This window comes from Tachypleus tridentatus, chromosome 9 (assembly GCF_004210375.1).
Source record: "Tachypleus tridentatus isolate NWPU-2018 chromosome 9, ASM421037v1, whole genome shotgun sequence".
Classification (NCBI taxonomy): domain Eukaryota; kingdom Metazoa; phylum Arthropoda; class Merostomata; order Xiphosura; family Limulidae; genus Tachypleus; species Tachypleus tridentatus.
Window position 1 is genome coordinate 89,135,749 of NC_134833.1, and position 27,474 is coordinate 89,163,222.

A 27,474-nucleotide genomic window follows, 5' to 3' on the forward strand; every position below is an offset into this window, starting at 1 on the left:
TTCTTTCATTATATTTTTATTCATCTTCAACAGTGCAGTCTCCCTAATCATAAAACATTTTAGGAACAACTTGTCTTCAAGATGGTGAAATTATTTTTAAAGATATCACTTGATGATGTTACAGAACTGTTACATTTCCAAGCAATATTTACTGTTATTACGAGCTTCATTTCATAAGTAACTTTTTTGAGATATCCAAGTTACAGATTGAAGTTGTTCCATGCTACATTTTAACCTAGGATACCACCATGGTGAGAAGAACTTCCAGTACAGTCTGTACAGCGTATGTAAAAAGCACCTGAAATGTTGACAAGCATGTGGAAGAGCTAAGAATCACTGAAAAAAGAAAAGGATTTATTAAAAAGAAATACAACAAAAACTTTTTCTCATTTATGCATTTTCTTATCTTCCAGAAATGCAAACATTAGGATTTTAGTATTCATACATTATTATTTACACATCTACCAATTATTATAACACCACATTTTTGGAGTATGAAAAGTAATTTTAATATACATTCTCTGCGAAATAATACTGATAATGATACTTAGCCACTACTTTAGAATGACTTCAACTGAACCAATTATTTACTATATGTGATTTGTGTAAAAATAGTGCCGAAACTTAAAATAAGAAGTATTATATTCTATGATCTCTAATTTACGAAACATTTTATGCAGATGAACAAATAAAATATTAAAATTTATTTCAAACTTTCCTACTTTTAAGTATAACATTCATGTCATTATCCAGAAAGTCCCACGCTGGGACAGCACTAAGTCTACAGATTTACAACACTAAAATCAGGGGTTCAATTCCCATTAATGGATACAGAGGATAGCCTGATGTGGCTATGCTATAATATGAACACAAACTGATTATCCATAAAATGTGTGTTGTCCAAAAGATATATATGAAAAGATAGTATTTACAATTATGGTGTGCAACTGTATTTCAGCTAGATACTTACCTGTCTGTATCACTAACAGCTATTATCTCACGTGCAACTGCCATGAAATTTCTCACACAAACCTTGAACAAACTCCCACCCCTACATATATCTGCATGTGCTGTGCCAACTTATGAGATAATCATCATAATGCTATAGTCCTCCACCAATGAGAGAGGGACACAATTTTTATATGCAAGAATTCATGTGAGCATTAGCACATGATGATAATTTCATTGTTACCAAGGCAAACGAGATGCACCAGTAATGAGTATCTATCTAAAATATTAACTTCAGAAACTACCACCCTCCCTCCACAATTAAGAGCTACAATTCCATGTTGAAGATGGCAGAGGGATAAATGCAGACCATTTACAAAGATATGCATCTTTCTGAAATAGTGACAAACAGGAAAAAATTCATAGGATGTAACTTTCACAAGACCAGGTGTAGCCTTGTGTGCCAGCATTCGGTGGGAGACCACAGCTTATTTAAGCAGGAAGTGTTCTTCACTCAAGTTGTTGGTTAATATCTACATTACAGTGAGAGTAGCACAAAAGACATTTGGAAAATCAAGTGCCAGTTGCAGCATGCTGCCAAGATGGGTATAACTTGATGTGTTTGTAGTGTGGCTAGGACTTTAGGCCATTCTTTCTTGGTGAAATACTTGCTTGAGATGATGTAATGACTGGTGAAGGAAGGAGGAACTCACACCTGTGTCATTAGGTAAATCCTTTCTGGCTTGACATATCTACCAAGAACTGTTGTAAAGGAGTCTAAATTGACATCCACAGCAGCTTATAACTAAGGAAATAAGAGTTCTCTCATGCTCCATTATAGCAATTATTACTAGTGTGTGTTTGTGTGTAAACCACTGTCATCAGACACAAACATCTGGAGTTGGATTCCCAATGAGAGACAATGTAATGGGTTACTATGACCAAAAACAGCAAATACGAGCCAAGTGCAAGAGCAGATACAACTAGCACAATTTTTTTCTTCTTGTTGAAAAAGGTGTAGGAATGGTTGTGTCAATTATATAAAAACACTACCAATACAGTCTTGAAAAAATCTTCATCTCATTCTTGAGAACTGAAAAGGAACAGATCTGTTTTAATACTTTCTGTTCTCTCCCATTCAATAAAGATTTTGGTTAAGGATTCCCTATGAGGCAATAACAACCACTCAGTGGGCTATGATGGCACCAAGCATAAGAAATTCAGTGTGTATTTTCTCTTGTCATAAGCAATTCCTCCTCTCTTTGTGAGAATTATGTAACATGTTAGAATGCACACAGAAATCCTGGTACACATGGCAATGCCATGAAAAGTATGAAGGACATGAAGATGACTCAAAACTCAACAAGCTAGAACCTCTGGGTAGACCAGGAGGAGGCAAACACCAGAGGCTCTGAAAATCACTCAATGATATATGTCAGGGGGGCTGCCAAACTGTGGCTAGCAATACACTTGCAGCTCTTTGACATACAATGTGTGACTCATGAAAATATGTTGGCTGAGCTCTTTTTTCCATGACAATATGAAAGGTAAATAAAGAATTTTCAAGCTTTATAATTATTTACTGGATATAAATAAAAGCCCACAGGATTAAAATGTAAGCTCAATGTTCATGGTGAGTAAATATATTTTAAGAATTTAAATCCTAATTTTAATGCTAGATTTGAGTAAGGGATCGGTAAGGATTACAGAGGAATTGTGCTGGAGAATCAGTAATCATATAAGCCAGTGCTGACAATGTTAGTTCTAGTGGGTGTGGTTTGCAGTTGAGTGGTTGTGGCAGGTGTGGCTGTGTTGCAGGCAGCAAAATTAGCAGAACGTTAGTGTGATACTGGGCACTGTAGAGTTTTGTTGTGTTGGAGCTTATTGTTTCTTTTCACTTTAATTTTTCAGAAGAGTCTGTGAAAATGTGAAGAAATATGGCATCATCAAATTGTAAGTAACGAAAGTATGAAGATAAAAACAGAAGTTTTAAGGCAGAGTGGGAGGAAGATTTTGCATTCACCTTTAAAGGAGGTTAACCTTTGTGTCTTTTCTGCAATGTGCTACTCAGTCATTACAAAGCCAGTAATTTGAAATGCCACTATAAAACAAATCACAAAAACTTTGTCTGATTATCCACCTAAATAAACAGAATTACAGAAAAAATAAGTTAACTGTGTTAAAATCTTCATTAAATAGCTAGCAGACACTGTTGACGTTTAGTAAGGAAGTTGATACAACGACTGAAGCTAATTTTGTTATATCATGGAATAATGCTCATGCTAAACGTCCATATTCTGATAGTGAACTTACTAAGAAGAATATAGCTGAAGTTGTTGCAGTGTTAGATCCAAATAAATAACACAAAACTTCAGCGACTAATAGCACAAAAACCAGCTTCACACTACACTACAAAAAGATGTACCTCCCAGATCAGTACTGATGTTGCAGACAAAATACAAAATGATTTAAAGAAGTTCCTTGCATTCAACTTAGCCCTTCACAAATCTACAGACATACAAAACAACCCACAACTGGTGATATTTGTTTGTTATGCTTCCTCTGATGTAACTGTGAAAAAACAGATGTTGGACTTAGTGGCACTAAAAAAAAACAACTCATGGTGTTGACATTAAAAATGCATTTGACAGAGCCTTAACAAATGCTGATATTCCACTTGATAAACTTGTCAGTGTTGCTACAGATGGAGCACCTGCAGGATTAAATGCACTTATGAAAATGATCCCAGCTTTCCAGAGTTTTTCCCTGTTCCTTGCATTGTTCATTGTGAACACCTGGCAGCCAGATACTTGAAGTATGAAGATGTTATGAAGTTTGTTATTGAAATAGTCAATTTCATATGCTTAAATGGGAAGACCCACTGACAGTTCAAAAATTTTATTGAAGAACTGGAGTTTGAAGATAAACCAAGTGATGTCTCTTTCTACTGCATTGTGAAGTGGCTGTCACCCAGCAATGTCTTAAATAGATTTGTGCATCTGTTGGAACCTATTATAACTTTTCTTGAAGAAAAGAAAAGACTATCTTCAACAGGGAAATGATGAATAGATGCAAGATCTAATGTTCCTTACTGATATAATGAATTATCTACAAACTCCCAACTTGGCACTCCAGGGGAAGGATAGGATTGTTTCTGGTCTTACTCAGACAATTTTCAGCTTTCAGAATCAAATAAAACTTTTTCAAAGAGACATACTGTCCAGAAACTTCAGTTACTTTCCCAATCCCAAAAGGAGAGTAAACACATTCCCTGATATTGAAATAAATTACCACAAACTGGAAGAATACAAAGATATGTTACAAGGACTGCTTAATAGTTTCCTAGACAGGTTTGAGGACTTGCAGAAGCTGAAGCCCATTCATGGTTGATATGATCAATGATGGTTGTCCAATTCCCAAACCCCTGGCTACAGAAACATCTGCCGTGGAAATGGAGCTAATAGAACTACAGGAGGACCTGGTTCTAAAGATGATCCATAAATCTCATTCTACAACTGAGTTCTGAAAGCAAGTTCAGGAAATAAAATATCCTGAACTGAAGGAAACCATTGTGTGACTCATCTCAATTTTCAGCACAACATACTGCTATGAATCATTGTACTCTGTAATGAAGTTTGTGAAGTTGAAGCATCATGCAATCGTTACAAATCAACACCTGATGGAACTAATTCACATAGCCTTAACAACATATCAGCCAAAATTTTAATGATTCACAACAGAGATGGAAGCTCACAAGACCTTTACTAGCAGTAAACAGCCTGATAATTGTATCAATGTCTGTTTGTGTCAGAAATACATTATGATAAGACTAAACTTTTGTAAAGTGGTATCTGATTAAAATATCTCTAATTTTACTGTTTTACATATTTTCCTCTGTGTTTTGACCAGATATTTACCAAGACAAATAAATATCATTAAAAATATCTGTTTTTATTCCTTTATTTTTATTTTTGGCAGTCTCATTTAATGTTAATGAAACGGAAATTTGCATATTTTTCTTAGATGTTTCTGTAGTTCATTACCATATTAAATACTCTCAACGTACTTAAAACAACAATCAGCCAGGATTTTGAAAATATTCAATATATATACATGTGTATTTTGTGATTATTGAAACTAATACAAATAAACAGTTTAAAAGCTACATACATGAATAAATATTATTATGTACATGTATTCCTTAATATTTATATAAAATTTATGTAAGAAATTGTTCATGTAACAGTAAAAATGCATGTGTACTATTTGTTCCTGTCTGGCAGCTATAAAACATCTGAAATTTATTGTACGTGGTTCTCATGTAAAGCAAGTTTGGCCACCCCTGATATAGGTAATGTGAGATGAATGTGTAAGATATAGTCCACATACTATCCTTTAAGATGTCTTCCAAAGTCCAGCAATAAAAACAAGAGGCTGTGATTGCTAAATCTGGAAGAAGGAGATGCAAAAAGAGTCTTAAGTCAGAATTATTCAAAGTAAATATGCAAGACAGATGAGCCGACAAACCCAACCAGTTAACCTTCTTGCTGTAGGTAGGTCAGAGTGCATGCCACAATCTTTTAGAGTTTCATTAAACTATTTTATTATCAATGTTTTCAAATAAACCTGGCATCAAAATGTAGTCAACAAATCTGATTTAAATATACTATGTTTTACATTATTAATCATCAGGAAAAATTTCTAAAAACATTTTCAATCTCCCCTAATATGGGAGTTGAAGTTTGTTTACTACTCTTTTTCTTATCTAATTTCCTTACCATTACTCTCTTAAGTACATAATTTAATATAACTTACCCATTAAAATACAGCTGTTACTAAATCAAATTTTTATAGTCTTCAATTTCATTTGTTTATGAACTCATAAACCAGAATATCTTACCACTTGCCACACCACAACAATCACCAACAGTTCTCTCTATTGTCCAATAGGCTTTATATCCAATAAAAATACAAAATTTTACTCTATCAAATGATGTAGTCTATTACATTGTTTCCAGTACAGAATATTGTCTATTTCTTCAGTTTACAAAGTTTCATTGTATTTGTATCAAGAAGCTTAAATAATTATTTAAAATCACACAAGTCAGTTAAATGATGATAGCAGTAGAACGTTGTTTGCTTTGTATTTGTCTTTTTTCTTCATTCTTAGCTGCATTATTTAAGTAACTAAAAATGATCCAGTGTATTAGTACAATTAGTATAAGTATGCTTAAATTTCATCAACAACTGATAACAAAGGTAAGTATATAAGTATATACTATATTATGTAAATTATTTATTGCTATAAAAGTAACAAATGTTAAAATTAGAGACTTATTAGTTAGATGAAGTTATATTAGGTAATATGATGAAAAATAATTGTTCTTCATAAGGTATTTTCATGAGTAGCTCTTGCTCTGTCATTTGATACAGTAACATGTAGCACACATTTGCAAAGTAATTTACAACATTTGGTGGGATTATTAACAAGATAAGGTTCAAAGGGCAATGAAACAAATTACAAACAAACAATAGTAGGTTCCTGTTACAATCTGCATTCATTCTAGAAAGAAAAAAGGATAATTTTGATTTATTTTATATATTTTTATAGTGTCAAATTGACTAAGTTTATATAGAGTTAAGGTAGATAAGACAAATGATATAGTTTTACAGAGATGCCAACTATTTCAAATGACTTAGCGTAATGATTGTAGACAAAGCTTGTACAGATATCGTACAACCACTGGATACAGTTGTGAGTCATCCACGTCTGTGGATCCATCTTTGGCTAAACTGTAAACACTGTTAGTAAGTATGCTTGAAATCATTTTGCCATCTTCACAACCCAACATTTGTACAATGGCTGTAGTTTTGGTTCTTGCACAGCCATATTTTTTGCTATATCAGAGTCTGGGAATATTTTTCTGAACAGATGTCCTGCATGATATTTTTTTGCTATATCAGAGTCTGGAAACATTTTCTGAAAGATGTCCTGCATGATCGGCTACAGCTAGGGGTAAATTATGAGCAATGACGAATTGCGTGAACATCACTCCTGCATTTATGGTTTCATATTTTGAATTCTTACTCATAAATGTTGTTATCTGCATCGTTTTCGTCTTTGCCTCAACCTTTTGTTGGTGAGATGCTGATTTTGTATGTCTGGAACAATCGTTTATACCGCCATGTGCCACAGAAAAATTGATGTGACAAACTGTACAAAACGCATGACTGTCACTGACTTTTGATGCAATGACTGGAAATTTTGCACTATATACTCTTTCCTAAATTTTTGATTCACAGTTTTAGTCCTTTTAGATTTGCCAGAAACAAGACAATCTGGTGAACGTGGCCTCTTTTTTTCCATTTTGTGAAGGATTGCATTTGTGTTTCTATGCTGCTTAGAAACGAGAAATACCCATCCACACGAACGCTGATTGGCTGACAAGCACTGATGACATAACTATGGATTCTCCCAAGTACCCAGTATTTAGAAGCACCACACTCAAACTATTGGTAGACGTTGGAGATACGAATATTTTTTATTATTTCAAACACAAACATGATTATCGCAAGTAGCCATTTGGACTATGTCTTTTATTTATTATCAAAATTTATTTGTATATCACTAGAAATTTTCTTTTCACCCCTTTCAAGCCATGGGGGAACAATTTATCACTTTACTGTATAGGCCTATATAATATATAATAATTTGGGAGTTGCAACAAGTCGTAATATTTGTCTGCATGAGATTATAGTCGTAATGTATGCACCAAAATCATAATGATTATGCTCAAATCGTAATGGTTGGCATCTCTGGTTTTACTGAGGAAAACAAAAACCATTTGATATTTATTTTTGAGGTTATGCAAATAAAATTAGAAAATTTTCAAATGTAGAAAAGTACTTTTAATCATGAAAATCACTCTACACTCACAGCAGTCAAAACTAACTCCATATATTCATGGTCAAATCCTTATTAAAGATAATTAATTAAAAAATCTACAGTAGGGGGGATGGTGAACAGAAGTGAGGGTTAGTCTGGCATGACATTTGAGGAAGGTCAAGACATCCATAATCTATTGATCTAGGAATTAATGGGTGATTGTTGGTGGGAAACCTTAGCCTTAAATTCTAAATATCTGACATGTAAGAAAAAAAGCAAGATAAAGGAATGGAGGTAGTACCAAAAAGGAAAGTATCATGATTGAGAAGGTTAAAAAAAAAAAAAGGCAAAATAGACAGAAGTCAAAGTGAGGTCATGATAAAGAGTAAAGATATAGTGAAAGAGTCGGGTAAAGACAAAATAAATATCAGCAGGTTTCTGGAAAGAGATGGAGAAAGAGGGTTTCAAGAAATATAAAAAGACCATGATCTGAGGTCACAGGAAAGGAGTCACATAGACAAGTAGAACAAGAAAGATGGAGAAAAATGTATTGTTTGGGATAGAAGGAGATTCAAGTAAAACAACCCAAGAGTCATTAAAATATACAGGCAAAAAGGAATATCATATAGCTGATTTATAAACATAGCAAATAGAAGAGAAAGAAATATCTATTCCTCTTCAAGAAAAAAACAGCTAGAAGGAAAGGCTGAAGATGAAGGAGCTGGTTACAATCATCCACATGATAAGCAGGCTCCACAGAAGACAATGAAACAATGACAAGAGACCTAAACTGGAGTAGAGGGCCAAAAAGAGTCAACCAGTTTATGCATGATAGTGGCAAATCATGTATGCTCAACATCAGCAGATAACTTGTTACTCCAAGGGTAATAACAACTCTGCAACATGATACAGTAATGTTAAGTTATCCATGGCATCGAAAGTACATCACCATGGATTGAAATTTGTAATATGCATGCATGTCAACTCCATGAATCAATACAATTTCTCCAGTCATCATAAAGTCAGAGGCATAAAATACTGGAAATGGAATATTTTGGCTTCAGGATAGTTTGAATTTTTTGCATATATTGTTGAAAGGAACAAAAATAAAAAGTACAACTGTGATAACTAGAAAAAATAGTTTCAATGAAGTGAATGAAACAAAAATAACACATTATGACAATTACATTATAAGCTGGTGCAATACACATGATTACATGTAGGATTGGAGTCTGTTCATAACTTATGCACGTGCAAGAGGTTCCATGACATTTAAGTGCAAGATGATAGTTCTTAATGATGCAGAGAGGTAAGTAGCATTTTTGAATTTTATTTATTTATGGTTTGGAAAAGTTACTCATATTCAAATAATTGAAATAGCTATGTTTATTTTTTCATAATATGTTTCTGTTTGGTTATTTATCTAAATGTTAACTAATCTAAATGTGTGTGTGTATACACAAACAATTCAAAGCATAAGAAGTGAAAATTCAAAATTTATCATTATATTCCTACCTTTTACAGCTTGAATGTGGGATACAAGAACAAATATGGTGATTAAAAAGTCAGTGATATGACCAATTTCACTGCCTTGTCTCCACAAAATAGATGGTATAAAGAAGATTTTTCCAAAGCTCGTTACAATTAGGCTAATAAAAAGTTTCTTCCATGGAAAACTAGCAAAAAAATGCTAAAATTAATACATAAAAATTTATTTACAGATTTTCCAATCCACAGTTGTGATTATGCAAAGAGTCCTACAAATTGCATATACATTGGTGAAATCATCAGTACAGAATTTGTTAAATTCATTTCATTAATTTAGTTTCAACCTGTTCTTATTACAAATATATTTTGTATGCCTATTTTCTAATACTTCAAAATAGCTTGAATTTATGTACATTCTGTACACAACATAAACATCATTTAAAAAATTAATTGCCTTTATGATCTAAGTGATGTACTTAGAAATAAAAGATTGTAACTACAAAATACAGAGTAGATAATAAAAATAGTTTCAGATTATATAGTGTCCAAGTTAAAATATAAACATCTTATTCACCAAATCTTAGACATGTATACTTTCTTAATTCTCTCAAGTAGAAGTTTTTTCAAGTGTGGAAAATAACATATACATGCATAAAAAATACAACTTTTGTACCTGTAAAATTTTAAGTATGTACATGAAATTGGTAAAGAGGCCTCCATTGAAAATGGTAAATGTTTGGCAACCAGCAACACATTAATAAATAAGGTTAAATATTGAAGTATAAAAATTCTGACTAGCTTATTCCAAATATGTCTACATTGCCAACTATAGTTTTATTGGAAACTGCTTTTCCGTCTTCTATTTCTATAATTTGTTGAATTGTATTTAATTGTCAAAAAAATCAAGATTCAGTGAGAAAGAGAATATTTTTAACCATTTATTTACATATGTAATAATACAAAAACTACTTTGTTTTTCCTGGAGTTTCTTTTAAAGTATAACTTTATTAAACTTTTGTATCCATTCTTTATTCATTCACAACTAAAAGCTTAAGTGTGAAACAGTAACTTTTGAAATCTTAGATAACACTAAAAAGAAGCATCTGAAACCTTAACTAATATTTCAGTCAGACATGTGCAATTTCTTTGACGTGTTATGTAAACAGTTATTATGATCAGAAAAATAACAAAATGCCCACCTTCCTTAAAAAAACATTCACAAGACCTCCATGTTCTGCACCGTCGTAGGGGAATCAAAAACTCACAATGCCTTTGCAAAGTTAAAAATAATTTATAATACTAAATATAGTATCAAATTGCAGAAAATACTTTCTATTTTGTTTATCTTTTAAAATGTATTTTTGTCTTCAGGGTATTACAAATAATTTGTTGAAAATAGCTTTGACTATGAAAGTTAACAGTCCTAACTTGAAAATATTCTTCCAAAACATACCTCTACTCACATTAGTTATTACTTGACAGCTAGGGTTTCTTCCTTTGCACATCTAAGCATTGGTATGATTTTTTCTTGCTTGTTCCAGTCTTTCACATCCCTACTCAACTGCTCTTTGTGATATTCATCTTGTGAAACCATCAACTTCTGTCAGTTTACCTTTTATCCAGGTACTGTATATAAGCGTGTTATCCAAATAATGTTATCACTTTTTTGAGACTGACTCTATTCCAGTCTCTAACACTGGCTCTTAGTGGGGAGGAAGGGCAGGAGAGTGTTGGTGGAGATAAGTATTATTACAAATAAATTTTAAATTTAGGAAAATGTTAACTTCCAAAACATACTTACCTCCACTAACGCTTATAACTAAAATCCCATGTGGAAAAGGTGGAGAGGCCACTGAAAGCATTATCCATACAGAAAGCATCTGCACTGAACAGGGGTGTATCAAGAAAAGAGTAGTACTTTATTGATTGGAAGGAGGAATGCACTACTTCCAGAACATGTATACTTTCACTCTGAACTTAGTTCTTGTATCAAGGGTGGAACTGTACATGAGTGATCATTACTACAGGCATTATCCTACCAAACAGATGAGTTCCCACTACTTGGGGGTTGGAATTAAGAGGTCATAGTCCCTATATCTCATGTTGGTGGTTTGGGCAGTTTGACTGCAACATTATATACATATATATGTCTATATATATATACACACACACACACACACTTCTCATTGAATCCCAACCTGTAGCCCACATAGTGAAGTATTCCAAACCACCAGGATCATGATGAGAAAGAAAGCAATACCGAAGTGGGCAAAACTTCATCTCTATCTGAAGAAGCCCAAAAGGCAATACCCCAGGTTTGGAATGACAGGATTACATGTGCCTCACTCAAGCAAGGGAACAGGACTCATCTGGTTTAAAATTATGAACATTTATCTCTGTTCCTCAACTAAGTGGGAAGCGGCATTCCACGTGCCTTCAGAATTATGGGGAGGAGGTGGAACAATTGTGCTCAATCAAGGACAGGAACATTCTGACATTCTGTGTTTAGAATTATGAAAATATAATGAAATTCCTTTCACAAGTAATGTTCTGAACCAATAATAATAAAAAAGAAGAGCCACACAAGCCCCAACTGGATAGCCAGGCATCAAGCCTGAACCAGTATTACAAGTAGGTTCCTATGTTGGCTGGTGCCACTTCTATCAACATCTTGGAAAAAAACATCCAGGAACTAGGGTAAAAGAGCCCCCAACTTCACTTTCTTCTTCAAGTAGAGGAATTAACTCTAACACTCTGGAGAAAAAGTGTGTGGTAAGGACTTCTCAGCTCCACTAGCTCTTGTAGGTACTGCACACTGAGGAACAGTGCAATAGGTGAACCTAGTTCCATAAAATTGTAAAGGCACACCAGCCCCAATATATTCAATTCAATGATCAGAGGGAATGAGCAGGATCCACTTTAACTTTGCCCATGATAGTTCATGAATGGTGGCTCAGCACAGTGTGTAATACCATTTGGTAAGTTCCTAGGTGATCTTATGAAGAGCCTGTTGTAACTAGTAAAAAATATAGTGAAATAGTGGTTGCTAATGCAGAATTGGTTTGATTATAGCACACTTGCCTTGGCAGAACTTATCACAAAGAGGAATCCAGTGAAAATAAGGTGAGGGACCCTGAAAGGTAGCAATGAAAATGCTCACCCCTCTGTATAATCAAGCAGAAATGTTTAAGATAGCTATAATGTGTAGGCAAAAATCCTCATATAAGGAGACTGCCAGATCATGAAAATAACATGAGATAAAAGATTTTGGGAGGTCCATGTACTAGTTCATATAATGACCTCCAGCAGGCAATTCAACTGGGCTACTTAGCACATAGAAACATGTGCTATTTGAATAGATGTGCCTTGCAAAAGATTTCTCTCCTTCAAAGAGAACCCAGAATAAAAAGTTGCCTAAAATCTCTAAAGGCATTAGTGCAGACAACCAAGCCTTCAGGACCCACACTGAACATGACCACAATTGAAGTTTGACTGGACATAAGAGTGAAACATACTGATCAGATTAATTAATGAAAAAGATTAAACTCCTTACCTTTTGGACAGTATCAAGTAAGAAGAAACACTATGAGAGAAAAGAATATGGTCTATGGACAAACAGCACAAATGACTGAGTTATTATGTCTGCAAGACAGCAGTTACAAAAATAAATCTCCAGATAAAATGGATACTTGGTATCTACAAGTCAGGTCACAGACAGATATTGAAAAAGAAGAAGTAATGCGACCTTAATATACCTATTAGATCACAGGAATAGTGTTTTAGTCCTTAGTCCCAAAGCAACCTGAGGAATTGGGGAAATACTGAAGACTCCAAAGATATGTAGTTACAATAATAGTCAATGAGGCTGCCTGAAACAAAGTGAATGTGGAAGACGCACAAAACCTCCACCTAAGGGCCATGCTGAAAACAAAGTAAAGTTGGCACTTCTGATCAAAATTAATTCTACCTCCTCTCAATACACCATTTCTAATAAGTATGTCAATCTGTTAATAAATATTAATTTTGAACAAAGCAAAAACTGAGACTGATATAAGTCAACCTTATGAAAGAAACCCCTACACCACAGGAAAGACAGCTTTAGCATCTGGAAAACTGAATGTACCATATTAGATCATGTCTGCCTCTACAGAAATAGCCTAAAACAGGTAGACATACTGGTGCCCCTCTCCTCCTGATTGTTGTGCAATGCTAGATATCAGAGATGGAAAAGGAAATATCTGAATTACCTCTTTGCCAAATTAATTATTATTATTATTATTATTACAAAAATTAACTAGATAGCATGATTAATGTTCAAGGTATCTCCAAATGATCATAATACTGGGAGATCCACTGATAACACTTCGTCAAGAAAAAGTGATAACATAATTTGAATGATGTGCTTATAGACATTACCATGATAGAAGGTGCACTGACATAAGTGAAGAGTATACTGAAATATGCACCACCAAGGCCAACTGTGTAGGATATAAAACAGTAGAGCAAGTGAGAAAAACTCAGATTAATGCTTACAAACGTTGACAGTGGAAGTATGTATGTTATAGAATACCTACATACTGGATTTTAACTTTATCCAGGTCAGTTTCATATCACTGTGCCACTTTGTCAGAAGTATATTTTATTATGACTGAAATGACAATTTAAATATTGTTTTTATAAATTATCACATGTTGAATAAACCTCTCATTCTTTAATAAAATACCATACTAGCACTTTGCTGTAAGTGGCATAAGGAGCTGAAATACCAAATATATATGAGATTAGCTGGTGTTAAAGTGGCTGATTACAGACTAATCTATTGACAATAATAATTCAGTTTTTTTTTAGCATTACCCAATCCCTTCATCAACAATTTTAAGTAACAAATTGTTTCTGCTAAGTGATGTTTTAGTGTAAGAACTTATACTCTTCAAAAAAAGAAATGCAAAAGGCAAAATATGAGACAAATTGTTAACAAGTTTATTCCGGGTAGTTCTGTATGACATGTGTGAAACTTTGCACATTCACTGCTGAACATCCAAAGTCTGCAAAGGCAAAGTCCACGCTCACTAGGTGAAGTTTAACATCACTCAACGTCAATAACGAGTATGCCCCCCGTGAGCGTCAATAACTGCTTGGCATCTCCTGCCCATGGAAGCGATGAGATGATGAATCACATCCTGTGGAATGGCTGTCCACTCAGCCTGCAAAGCTGCTGCAAGCTGAGGTAGAGTCTGCAGTTGAGGTTGTCGCTGTCGCAGACGTCGGTCCAACTCGTCCCAAAGATGTTCGATGGGGTTTAAATCTGGTGATCTGGAGGACCAGGGAAGAACACTGATGTTGTGGTGTCTCAAGAAGACAGTGGTGAGTCGGGCTGTGTGAGGATGGGCGTTATCATATTGAATAACGTCGTTGACGTTCACCATGATGGGTTGCACATGGGGCCTAAGAATCTCGTCGACATTTGCGTAAGGTCTGATCGAAAATCCTACGTAGCCATGGTATGGCAGATGTCGCAGTGGTGGTCCTATCCCGAAGGTGACGTAACCAGATGTTGCGATCTTGTGTGGGCGTGGTCACACGAGGTCTGCCAGATCGTGGACGGTCATGAGTTGATCCATGTTGTTGGTGACAATTCCATAGCCTTGTGATGGTGCTTGGGTGGACATTCACAGCTCTGGCAACATCTGATCGAGATTCGCCTGCTTCCAAGCGACCAATGGCGTTGTTGCATTGTGCTTCAGTCAGTCTTGGCATAACTGTATTGCGTGTCGGTGGCTTAACACTGAGCTATGGAAACCGAGAACCCGTCACTTTTATAGGGAATTTGCACATGTTGCACTTGCAGAAGATGCAGATCTCTCAAACAAATTTATTGGACACGCATGCGTTTTGGCGAAAAATCCATTGTTTTACTCTGTTTTCAAAGTGCACAACTTTTATTGTCATTTTGGTCTGACAATCAGTGCCTTAACATGTGTAACATCACATACTCTGAGCTTGTAACGTTATTACATATATTTCTCTTTAAAATAACAAAAATATCCCTTTTGCGTTTCTTTTTTTGAAGAGTATATGTTCTTGTTTGAATCTGCTCCATATAACAATTAGAAGCTCTCATGTGGCAAAAATATCTGTCCAGGTTTAAGATATCTGCTTTATAAACATAATTATTTTAAAATGTATTTTTTGGTGCAATATGTCGCAGAACCTTCTTGGCATAACCTTATTTGTTAATATGACCTATAGCTATTAATTGTGCAATTTGTAGGAGTTTGATGATAGAACATTAACCTGACACTAAGATACCATAATGGTTATTTTGTTCTATTAATTTTTCTTTCTTGCATGGATCTCTCATAAATCAAAAAGAACCTTGCAGAACCCCATACTGAGATTTGTATATAAAAGTTGCACTGACTTCAAGAAGTACACAAATTAACTAAATTTTTCAAACAAAGCAACAATACTTTCATCTAATTGAATATGGTACTATTTATTATAAAAAACTGGAATAGGTAAACGTCATCTTTTTTCATTGCTAACTCCCTTTAAAAGACTTATAGAAACCTAGAAATTCACAGACCACAGTCTGAAAACCTCAAATTTAGAAGACAATCTGAAACTAATTTGTCAGCACATCTTTATAACTAATGCATAACTGTAGAAGGTATAATAAATTTTACATGAATATGACACTGTAATATAAGCCTTAAGTTAAAAATCAGAACTAACCTTTCATTTTTAGCATTGAAAATTATGTTCACCACATAACCCACAACAGCCAATAGTAAGAAGTGAACAGCATTTCCTGAGATAGAAAAAACCTGATTATCTATCTATACATACTTACTAGTACTATATATTAAATGTGAACAAAGTTGATTCTTTACTTTATTCATATTCATACCTTTATATCCTTAAAATATATCTCAAAATTATTTAACTTAGATTTTCCAATAATATAATTTTTCTATTAACTGATGTAATGACAAACATTTAAATTGTACCTTGATACTATCTTCTTTGAGCAAGTACAGTAAAATCTGTCTTAGCCAAAAACTGCATAAGGCAGAAACCTGTACAAACTGGAAATATCGAAATTTTGCTGCATTATCTTAAAATTTCCCTTATAAGAGGCCGTCTATATGGCAGAACCTACGTAACGAGGATGAAAAACTATCTTTTACCTACCTCATCTATCAAGAAGTAGGATTAGAACCTGAGTAAGACAGAAAAAATGTTTCTGATTAAATATTAATAAATTCTCATACATTTTGTTACAGTAAGTATTGGTTAAATATATTCTATTTTTTCTGCTGTCATTATTCCAGAAGTCGCTATTGGAAAGAACAATTGACTGTACTTTAGGTGGCATTTGCCGATGAAAAACTAGAGAAACCATGGGTAATAGGTAAAAGTGAAAACCTGCATTGTTTCAAAAATTTAAGGAAGAATTAACTTCCTTAAAGCGAATAATAAAGCATGGACGACAAGTGCTATATTCGAGGAATTTTTGAACAAATTAAACAAAAGAATGGAACAAAAAAAATAGGAATATTCTACTTTTCCTAGATAATTCAACTTGTCACCCACAAGTTCAACTTTCAAATGTTCATTTAGTCTTTCTACCTCCATGTACAGCAACAGTTCTACAGCCACTAGATAATGGAATGATACTGTGTATAAAATTGAAATACAGAAAATTGATGCTTCAGCATATTATTGCAAACATGGACGACTGTAAGAGAGCATGTGAAATGACTATGAAAATTGGCGTGTTAGATGCAATTGAATTTTAAAGTCATTCAATCAAATGCGTAAAAGATGAATAAGTGATAAAATGCTTTCAAAACTGTGGATTTATTCTTGATAATGGCAGAAATTGTGGAGAAGTTGTTAGTTATGATGATTCTAGTGAAATCCAAACTCTGACCGAGAAGATTGATACAGATGATTTTGTGAATGCAGAAAGTTTTGTGAACATTGACAAGAATGTTTCAACAGAAACTGATGAAATTGATTTAAAATCTACAATAGAATCCCAAGATGGTAACAGTGTGAGAGTTTCAGAAGATGAACAAAATAGAAAAGAAAGTGAAAAAATAGAAATTCCTACTTCATCACAAGTGTTAAGTTATATTAATGCTATCAAGTTGTATGCAAAAATGAAGGTGGAAAATGAACTTCATGAAATGGCTGTAGAATTGACATACTCTTTTAACCACATGAGAAAGCCCATTAAAAATTGAAAGAGTTGAAATTGGACACTTTCTTGAAATGAATTTAAGATTTTGTGCATTCATGTGTATTTTGAACATTTTTGTTCTTATTCTAATAAGTAAAGCATCATAAACAGTATAATAACTTTATTCACAAAGCAAGTATAACAATCTACTCAAAAATTATATATAATTAAGGAAACGCATGTTCGCTGTCTAAGCCAGAAAGCCTACTTAAGCTGGAAATTTTACTCAGTCCCGTGTGATTCCACCTTAGACAGGTTTTACTGTATTATTATTTATTTATGATATTGAAGGTGAATAATTTTTCATGTAATAATTTTCCTCTGAATTCAATTTTAGTTTAAAAGTATAATGATTTCAAAAGAATATCACAGATTAAGTATGGTATTTAGGGAAAAGATTTAAGTGCTTTTACAACATTTAAGAATTACATCATGTGACAAGTTAGCTCAAGTGTATTTTAAAAATATGTACTGGACTGTCATATGACATAATTAAATTCAACAATGTTCATCACATGTTTGTAAAGTAATTACATTGAGTTATATCAACCTGAAGTTTAAGTTGCTTTTATGTACACATACCTACTAAAGCTTTAAGACACACGAGATAAAAATCCCACTCAAGCTCCAGATATACAAGCTCTTCTCTACCTTTACCTACATGAGGCTTAAATTCTCTCTCCACGACCCACATTCTGTAGGCATCACACAGAAGGAATATTGTAGCCATCTTCCATAATGACTGTAGTGAAAAACATTACATTTACTTATCCTTGTAAGAATAAAAGCATTACGTATTACAGCACTTCCTACTAAACAGCATATATGGTAGCTTTAAGATCTGAATACTTATACTAACATTTTGAAAACATTTGTAAATATATTGATGATGCCAAAAATATAATTTTAACCCTAAAATAAATCTTTTATTCATAAAAGGTTCATTTTTGTATTACATTTGTTACAACTGTTCACACTATGATTTTTTATATCATTAAAATGTAGATAGACAAAGAAACATCCATATTACCTATTTTTAACTCAAATTCTGCTTACCTAAAAATTATTACAACTCCTAAATTCTATACTACAAACATTATCTTTTTCAACTCTAGCTGGTTCAATTATTTTATTAAAAACAGAATTCACTTTCTGCCCTGGAAAATATAAACTTACCCATATAAATACATTTTTTTTCTCTCTATCTTGCCATATTTTTAACTTTGAAGTGAAGGACATTAACAGTGGTAAATAAATCACATTAAGAGAGAGCTATTTTGCTAGTAATAAAGCTAACAGAATTTTAAGATTTATTTATAGACATAGTAAATACAAGTAAAAATAGGAATCATCTCTTTAGATGGGTCACTAGTTAGGCCTCACTTGGAACACTTAATTTATTTGTGTACATTATTTAAGTAGGTTAAACATTAAAATAATATTCAATGAAAATTTGAGCTATCACAATATTTTGTAGTTGCCTACCATACTGACTAAACAGTAAACTTAACTAAAATTATCTAGTTTGATGACAATTTTAACTGGTGAGCATAATAAAAAACAACTCATGTTTATGAGCATTACAGCTCAACAAAACTATAATACATCTATTAAGAAATAATAATACTGCAATTTTAAACAGAGAAACAAACTACTGCAAGATACTTTTATTACACCTTGTAATGTAACTTTTTTATTTTACACTGTACAAATATTCTAGTGTTTTGGTATTTGGCAACAAAACAAGTTTATCCAAGAAACTGATATGATAAATGCCTCTAAATGTTTTGTGGTGTATTCTGAAGACAACAGGGTAGGATAGCACAAATCGAAGATTTAAAAGAAAGGGGAGGGGGGGCTAAGCTCCAATTAAAACAGTTTTATTTTCCTAATAGCATGATTTGCTTATGAGTTGCCACTAACAGTAGGAGAAGCTGACCTGTTATGATGGTTTGAGAGGAAAAGTATGGTATCCCTTTAAAAACAAAGGATACGTTACACATCTTTTTTTTTCTCTTTTACTCAGGGGTTGGTGTGCAAACACAGCCTTGAATGATCAAATGGTTCCTTGTCATTGAATATGTTATGCTTTCATGGTTCAAATAACATTTTTATCTATGCTGTTAGAGAAACTAAGGATGCTTCACTGAAGAAACATGTATTTATATTAATTCTGTTTTTAATCTGCATTTTAACTGAGAAAAGTCATTAACATCCAAAATTATACATCTATTGAAAGCATCAAAATAGAGATAAACTTTTCTGTCTAAAATATAATAATTATGTTTAAAAAAAAAGCTTGCCTGTATTTGTGTGTTATACAAAATGTGTCGGTATGCTTCTGTTTTCTGTAAAAGGACATCAATGAATATGACAGTAATTTCAACTTCAATGTATTCATCTACAATCTTGCCACAGTAGCTCTGAAAAATACACACATCTATTAAAATTTTATTTAACATGCACAGAGAAAAACTGTTAAGTCTGAGACAATTAAACATATGACTTATCAACCCATAAATTAAAAATCACTTTAATAGTTAGTAGATCTGACCCTGAAGTTTTCCACTTGCTAATGTCATTAATACTTCTACTTGCCATCTAATGAGATATTTCATCCATTCTTACAGAAATCTTCTATAATCATATTATACACAGCACTTTCTAATTAATATATACTAAATATACATGTGTATCTATATGTATGTGTATATATGAAGCTACGTTACATTCACAAATGTAATGAACATATGCCATTCTTAAATGGTAATTACCATTTTAAAAATGTGTTACAGCAGTGAAATTCAACCTTTTCTTACTCAAGGACTCCTTGACAAACCAAAGACACAATTTTGCAGAACTTCTTACTTGTATAGGTTTAACAATTTAACAAAAGTTATCTTAACATGTATAAAGTAGCACCATCATATCTTAGTATACCGATTGATGAAATCCTTCAATAAAACTATTTAGTTTTCTCAAAAATACAAACATTATTTTTCTATATCAAAAATATATTTTTAATAGCTACTTGCCTTTTCACAAAATGTTCAGTTGTGCCCTATATATAAAAGTTTTTTAACATGCCACAAGCCTTGAATTCCCATAATCAATATAGTTCAACTGCGTCTCCCATGTGAATCATCTTTTAACAGCCTTCCACCATTACGAGTGCACCACATCCTTCTGATGCATGTGGATCCATCTATTTGATTCTACCAAACTAACTTTGAGATCAAGCAGAAATTAATGCACCAGTTATCAGTGGGAATAAGGATGGGAAGTTTGAGAAGTAAAAACCTATCAGAAATAGGAAAGTAACTTGTGATATGATACATTATGGTAGACAAAAGAAATGGTGCAAGGGGCATAAATAAGTATCCTTTGAAAGCATCCAAAGAATACTCACGAAGTGTGGTCCTTACTGTGACATGAAAGCATGTAGGAGATTGCACCACTTCTATACCAAGTATAATCTGGTGCCCAGTGTGTAAATAGGTGTCATGCACATGACAGAAAGAAGTACAACTAAACAGGGTGAAAGAAACTGACTGGGTTATAATCTTAACCACTGTATGCCAGAAGCTCAGTATTACTGAAGAAAGAGTGTATAAAAATCATCTACAGACACAAATGTGGGGAAAGATAAACTGGATATGCTTCAAGGTGTAGAGGGGCTAGGATGCAACAAACCATATGTGCCTGGGCAACTATTCAACTATTGTCTAAAATTAACTGCTATCAGGAATAGAACCTCTGATCTTTGATAGGTGAAAAATTCACATCATTTACACCTCAAGGAACTCAGTATCCAAATGATGGTAGGAATGGCTGTGCCCGTATGGCAGATCATGTCAAACTCAATCAGACCGATAATCCCACTATACATCATCCTCAAGCAGTAAAAACACCATGAGATGGAGCATGAGAAGGAAAACTGCCACCCCATTCAACATTATCCTCCAGATAGAACAATGCAGAAGCCATAATGCAATACCACTCTCCAGGTCTCACTGAATAGAACTGGATAGCCTCTAAAAATATATATAGCAATCACATCCTTCAGATAACATCACACAGAACCTGCGCACATCAACCTCTAAGACCTACTACACAGAGATTAAAGTACAAACTGAGTGACAAAGACATAATACAACAAACACATGAGGATTTGTGGTTAACTGGTCCAGTTCCAGACCAAAACCACTCAATGGGAACCATCATCCAGGTGATGATAAGATAAAGAGATACCAATTTAAGGGAAAAACAGCTAGGTGACAGATCTAACCCAAAGCAACACCATCCTCCAGATCCCACCACACACAAGTGGACTGCATCCATGAAATACAAGAAACATCAACCCCTGAACAGAACTGCATAGAAGCTAGTTGCAACATGAACCTTTAGAACCCACTGCACAGAGGTGGAGCACATGATTGGAAGATTGCATGCCATCTACACAAGCAGAACACTACCACTCTAGTGACTACTGAAAGGAAGTGATCACATTCAGAAAGGTACCTCCATAGTCCACCACCCCAGCAGCTTGAAACTAGAAAATGGCAAGGACTCCCATACTCCACTGTTAGAACAAAGAAGGAATAAAATAAGGTGGAGAATTTGAAGGAATATTAACACCCTAAACAGTTCGATGGGTGGCCAGATGCTTGACTGGAGAATATCCTCCAACAGATGATGAAAGTGAGGTGCCCCAGGGAATAGGTAAAGCATAACAGAATCTGATGCAACAAAACCTGAAATATATTTCAAGAAGAGAGAGACAACAATGAATATGCCAGACAGAATCCACAAGCAAAATTCCATTGATCATGAAGAATCCATTGAAGAGATAATGTGTACCCAACCCAAGGAAATAAGTGCTGTCACAGAATACCACATTGCCAAAAGCAGTAGAACCTCACAAGTAGAAAGAGAGGGAACAGGAAGGGCACAGAAATAGAAAAGTTCAATTGCACAGAATCAAAGTAGAGAAGGTTGGCCCTGACTGAGTGTTGAAAAAAAGATACCCGAGTAAAATATTGAGTGGATAACAGAAAATACTTCTCCAACTTGACAATCCAATTCATCCAAGATCAAGGTGTGAAAATGATACACAATTCCATAATGGGCACAAACCAAAGACAACATTCTGTCTTATGAGAATTAGGAGTATGGAGATAAGCATTTGAAATATCTACCATAGTCATCCACAGACCCAGAGAAAAAGCATACCCCAGTATGAAAAAAAGACTTCATGATTAAATTGGAAAAATCCAAAAGTGAATGAGGTGGGATATACTGATCACAGGATTCCAGTTCCTAGATTTCTTGAAGATCATAAAAAGACTGGAGTAAAAATGAAGGAAAGGTTAGCTGACAGACATGATAGACCTCAGTAACAGCAGAATACACATCACCTTGGATAGATGCTGACTGGTAGTATGATCCTGGGGTAACAGAAAGGATATTGGTATAAGAAACAAAGACAAAACCTGGATAACCCAAGTATCAGTAGCGAATTCTTGCCATAAGAGAAAAATCAGCCAAATGAGGCCCCAGTGCATTGGAACCCACTGGATAACGTTTGGTATTGCTATCAATGATGAAACCGACATCATGAAATATGACAAGCAGTAGAACCAATAATTTTAAATACAGGTAAATACAGAAGGGTGTAGGGCAAGGAACTAAAATAAAATATTGTAAAGTGAAAGGGTCAAATGACTCAGGAATACTGCCAAAAATGGATGGACGAGAATAGGAACCATCCATAAGTCAAGAAGAGGACAGTAAATAAATCTGGGACAAGACAACATCCCTCCCAAAAAGATCCCAACATCACAGAACCACAGAACCATGTGTGAAGGGATAAAGCCTGAAAGGACAATTGCACCAATGTGAAAGTAAAGAGAAGGTATCCTCCGAAACACTTCTCAAGAGGTCAATGGAGTGCCTCAGTTTGGTAGAATTGATTAAAGGGAGTCACAAGCATCAGGAGGGTGTGTTGCATGATGATTTACATGCAAGATGCAATTGAACAACATTGAGTTTGAGGCTTGTGACATAAGAAAAATATTTTTCATACAGAAGGCAAAACTGAATGAGAATAGCTGTACATGTAAATAGAGGTAATGCACTGTATTAGAAATTTCATCTTAACACGTATCAAAATATCAAACTTAATTTTGCAAAGACCACCCTTTCACACAAGTTCTCCCCAACTTCATTTGTTATACCTATGTACTTATTGGCAGTTCAAAATAAATCTAAAATGACCTCACCCTTGACTGGCTATATGACTGCTGGTACAGAAAACATTTCTGAATCGCTTCAAAAACCTTTTTCATTACTTGACTCTATAAATTCATAATCAATATCTAAAGTTAAAGTCTTTTATACTTATTCACATTAAATAATTTCTCACTGACCTCATCTGTTTGATCAGATGACCTATAACAATTTCTAATTAAAAACTTTTTACTGTTAAAACTCCTGGTTGTAATCCATATAGGTTTAACCTCTAAACTACAATTTATTTATATTTTCATTCTTAAAAGGCTGCAGTTCATCCCTTTCAGTTAATAAATCATATCTTTTCTTACAAGTCCATCACTATTAAATAACTTATAACCTGGAACTGTAAAATAATCCCTACTATCAATCTTTTCCACACTTAATCTAACTAATTTTAGTACCTCATATTATGTTATAGTCTTCTATTTCAATAATGCCCTGAACTCACTTATTTTCTTTCCAATATTTCTAATGCTAAAATAATAGTAACTGAATTTATTTTAAAATCAACTAAGTTTATCTTCAAACTGACAGAATTTTTTAAAACTATTAAGAAATTTGTTATACTCTGAACCTCCCATTTTAAATTTCTTTTTATGCTAACTATCCTATATCAACTTATTTATTCTCAAGCTCTCTCAACACTAAGCAAGTTTAGTATAAACAAATGTAGAGCTTCCCCCAAACATCCTAATACCTAACCAGTTTAAAAGTAGCTAGTCTCTAGTTTTTATTAACACTTGCTTTGAAAACTGTGTCTCCAAGGTTCAACCAGCCCACCTTATGCTCTAAGCACATCCCTACTAATCTTTTGTTTAAATCTCAGATTCTGTTAAACTATTCATTCCCACACACAGATGGAGAGAGAAAGTTTCCAAATGGACCACAGGTCTGTCTTTATTCCTAATCCTTGGAGATGTTTATTATACATTTTAATCACTAATAATCTGTACATTAGAGCCTATTAAACATATCCTGGTCTTATACTTTCTATGACCCAAGAAGGGGTACTCAGTAGAGTGCCTACCTTCACCATAGTGTTGTTTATAATTAGCTCTATAAAAGATACAAAAATATGTTTATATGTCCATCATTATTAACAGACATGAAAGAACCATTTATAGCAGAAGAAGAGGAATAATATTTGACAATTTCCACCAAGTTCCATCAAAGTCCAATAATTTTTGACCGAGTTATGGAGCAAAAAATAATGTGTAAATGATCATCATGTTAAGAGATAGTTGTTTTTTCTCTTATGACTTAAGACCTTTGACCATCAAAAACTAAACACTTCTATGTTGGGTCATAGTTCAATTGTGTATCAACTTGCTTCCAAATCCATTCAGACATTTGAGAAATCTTGGAGAAAAGCCTAACCTCCATTCACCTTTGGTGGCAGAGGTAGTAACTTAACCAACAAATTTCCATAAATATTTAAAACATTCCCAGAATATATATATTTTTTTTAAACTGAAAGTGTAACTTGAACTTCACCTGTGAATTTTTTATTGTAAATAAAAAAGTGTAAAACAAATGATCAATAAATTCTTCTTGATATTGTTATGATTTATAGTCTTATTTAAGGTAAAATTTACAAAATGGAATGAATTAATAGGCAATACTGACAAAACTTAAATTGATATTTGCATTAACAACTTTTTCAAAACAAACTTTACTCACACAGTGACAGAGCTTTAACACATCAGAACTGAAGTGTTTATACAGAGTAGGAGCTGATCTTCCACAGTTCACACAAACATACATCTTTTCTATTTTTTCATGCTCAGTTTTATTATTTTCTGATTCCATCTCTTCCACTTCACAATTAACCAGATGATAAAAGAAGAAAAAAAAAAAGTTATTTTGCAACATGTATTACCATACACACATAGATTTAATAATTAGCTTATAATAGCTGCATGTCCTAAAAATTAAAAAATATATGGTTCTTGTCAAATGTTTTACACAATGACCTTCAAAACCATGGTGGGTTTATTTAGGCAACAACTGCAGTAAATTTAATTTTTATGAGATGTCATCAACCTCCCATTAAAAAGAAGGCAAGAACATGTAAAACTTGCACAAAAATTATTGATGGTAAAATCTAATGCAGAAAATGCATCAGAGAGCATCTACATGACTGAATTACATAACACATACAACAACAATGCAGACACATAGTTTGCTCTGTAGTACCCTTTAGATACTCATACTGGTATTATCTACCTGACTTATATCACCTTACGTGTATAAAATCTCTTTAATCTACTTATAATGAAGATTCACCTCCTCATACACACTTTTCTACATACAGTAGCCTGAGCATATTCTACTTACCTAAACACAATAAAAACCTTTATTATTTGTTTAAAAGAAAGCTAAACAAATAAGCTATCTTGCAGCACATCAAAATTTCAAATTTTAATATTTAGGAGCATTTTACATAAAGGAATTTTAAAAATAAAAACTGGTTCGTTTCGATATACGTAAATAATAGTGTCAGGATAGATGAAAATACATAAAATACCAATAGCTAAATAATTTAAGAGGAAACATATCCCGATTGCTAAAGACATCTATTTGTCTCATTAACACACTTATAACATCTGTTATAACTGAAGTTTGAGAGAAGAAAGTTTCCATGATATTGAGATTATGCTACAGTTCAAGTACTAAAGGCTCACTGATTAATAAGTCATATTTCCATCAAAAAATAAATGCTATATAAAGAAAAATATTATGATTATAACTTATGTAAAATTTTAAATATATTAAAATTTTCTAATACTAGTTTTAGTGGCCTAATTGATTAAAAAAAATCCTTACCATTGACTGAATTTTTTTTTTACTTATACTGATGTTTGTCTGGTTGTACAAATTGCTGTCAACACCACCAGTTATAGGCCTAGCCTTATTTTCACTAGTCAGTAATTGGTTATAAAATTTCGTCTTTTACTTATAATTTCAGAGCTAATACTAGTACTAGTAATAGTCTCAACTCTTAATTTTCCCAACACTTACTTTCCAATACTATTTCAAACTCAAAATCATGTTACTTCTTTAGTGTTACTGTTACTGTTATAACTTACAGTTACACCTTGATTTACAAGTGACAATGAATTAGAATGCAAACAAAATCCTATAATTTTTTATCTAGTGAAAGTAACTTCTTGTCACAGAATTTTGCCTCAAAATTATTTTTGCTTAGTAACTGGACTTGGGAAGTATATTTGAAATCTGTCGATTATTCCAGCCTCTTCTATATGCGCAAGTTCCTTCATTGAATCCGTAGACACAATCATTCGACATTCCTCAGCAGTTAAACCTGAAGCAGACGATATGTCGTGCCGCTGATACTGTTTCCCGTAATAGTTATTGGCTAACCGAAGCAAACTTTCATGAAACTCTTCACACTCTTTCAAATTATTCACTTTTGTCACTTCTCCGTGTACGAATGACTGTGCTACTCTTTCGCGTATGTGTTCACCTAAATCTCTTCCTTTTTTAGTGGAATCCAATCCCCAAATTTCACATAATTTTAAAAATCTACGATATAAATGAGCAGCCATATTACTATTAACAGGAAATAGCGAGAGTTTTCCTCTGCAGG

At 33.5% G+C, this 27,474-nt stretch overlaps 2 protein-coding genes across 5 annotated transcripts; both read right to left on the reverse strand.

Annotated features, from left to right (window-relative positions):
• On the reverse strand, positions 1 to 27,474 carry Arv1 (ACAT-related protein required for viability 1). Of its 4 annotated transcripts, none has more exons than XM_076455583.1 (8): positions 26,691 to 27,471; positions 25,545 to 25,681; positions 23,852 to 23,926; positions 19,874 to 19,993; positions 18,153 to 18,312; positions 16,058 to 16,133; positions 9,350 to 9,510; positions 1 to 336 (listed from the first exon to the last, which is right to left on the reverse strand). In XM_076455583.1, the coding sequence occupies exons 2-8, from the start codon at positions 25,671 to 25,673 to the stop codon at positions 236 to 238; spliced, it is 822 nt and encodes a 273-aa protein (XP_076311698.1). In that variant the 5' UTR covers positions 25,674 to 25,681; positions 26,691 to 27,471; the 3' UTR covers positions 1 to 235. The 4 variants fall into 4 exon arrangements, 3 of the variants coding, with proteins under 3 accessions (XP_076311698.1, XP_076311699.1, XP_076311701.1); XR_013013999.1 differs by lacking the exon at positions 1 to 336 and adding an exon at positions 10,786 to 13,800 and having other exon boundaries at positions 9,372 to 9,510; XM_076455584.1 differs by lacking the exon at positions 23,852 to 23,926 and having other exon boundaries at positions 26,691 to 27,474.
• On the reverse strand, positions 27,059 to 27,433 carry LOC143227425 (ubiquinol-cytochrome c reductase complex assembly factor 2). Its single transcript, XM_076458876.1, has one exon. The coding sequence runs from the start codon at positions 27,431 to 27,433 to the stop codon at positions 27,059 to 27,061; it is 375 nt and encodes a 124-aa protein (XP_076314991.1).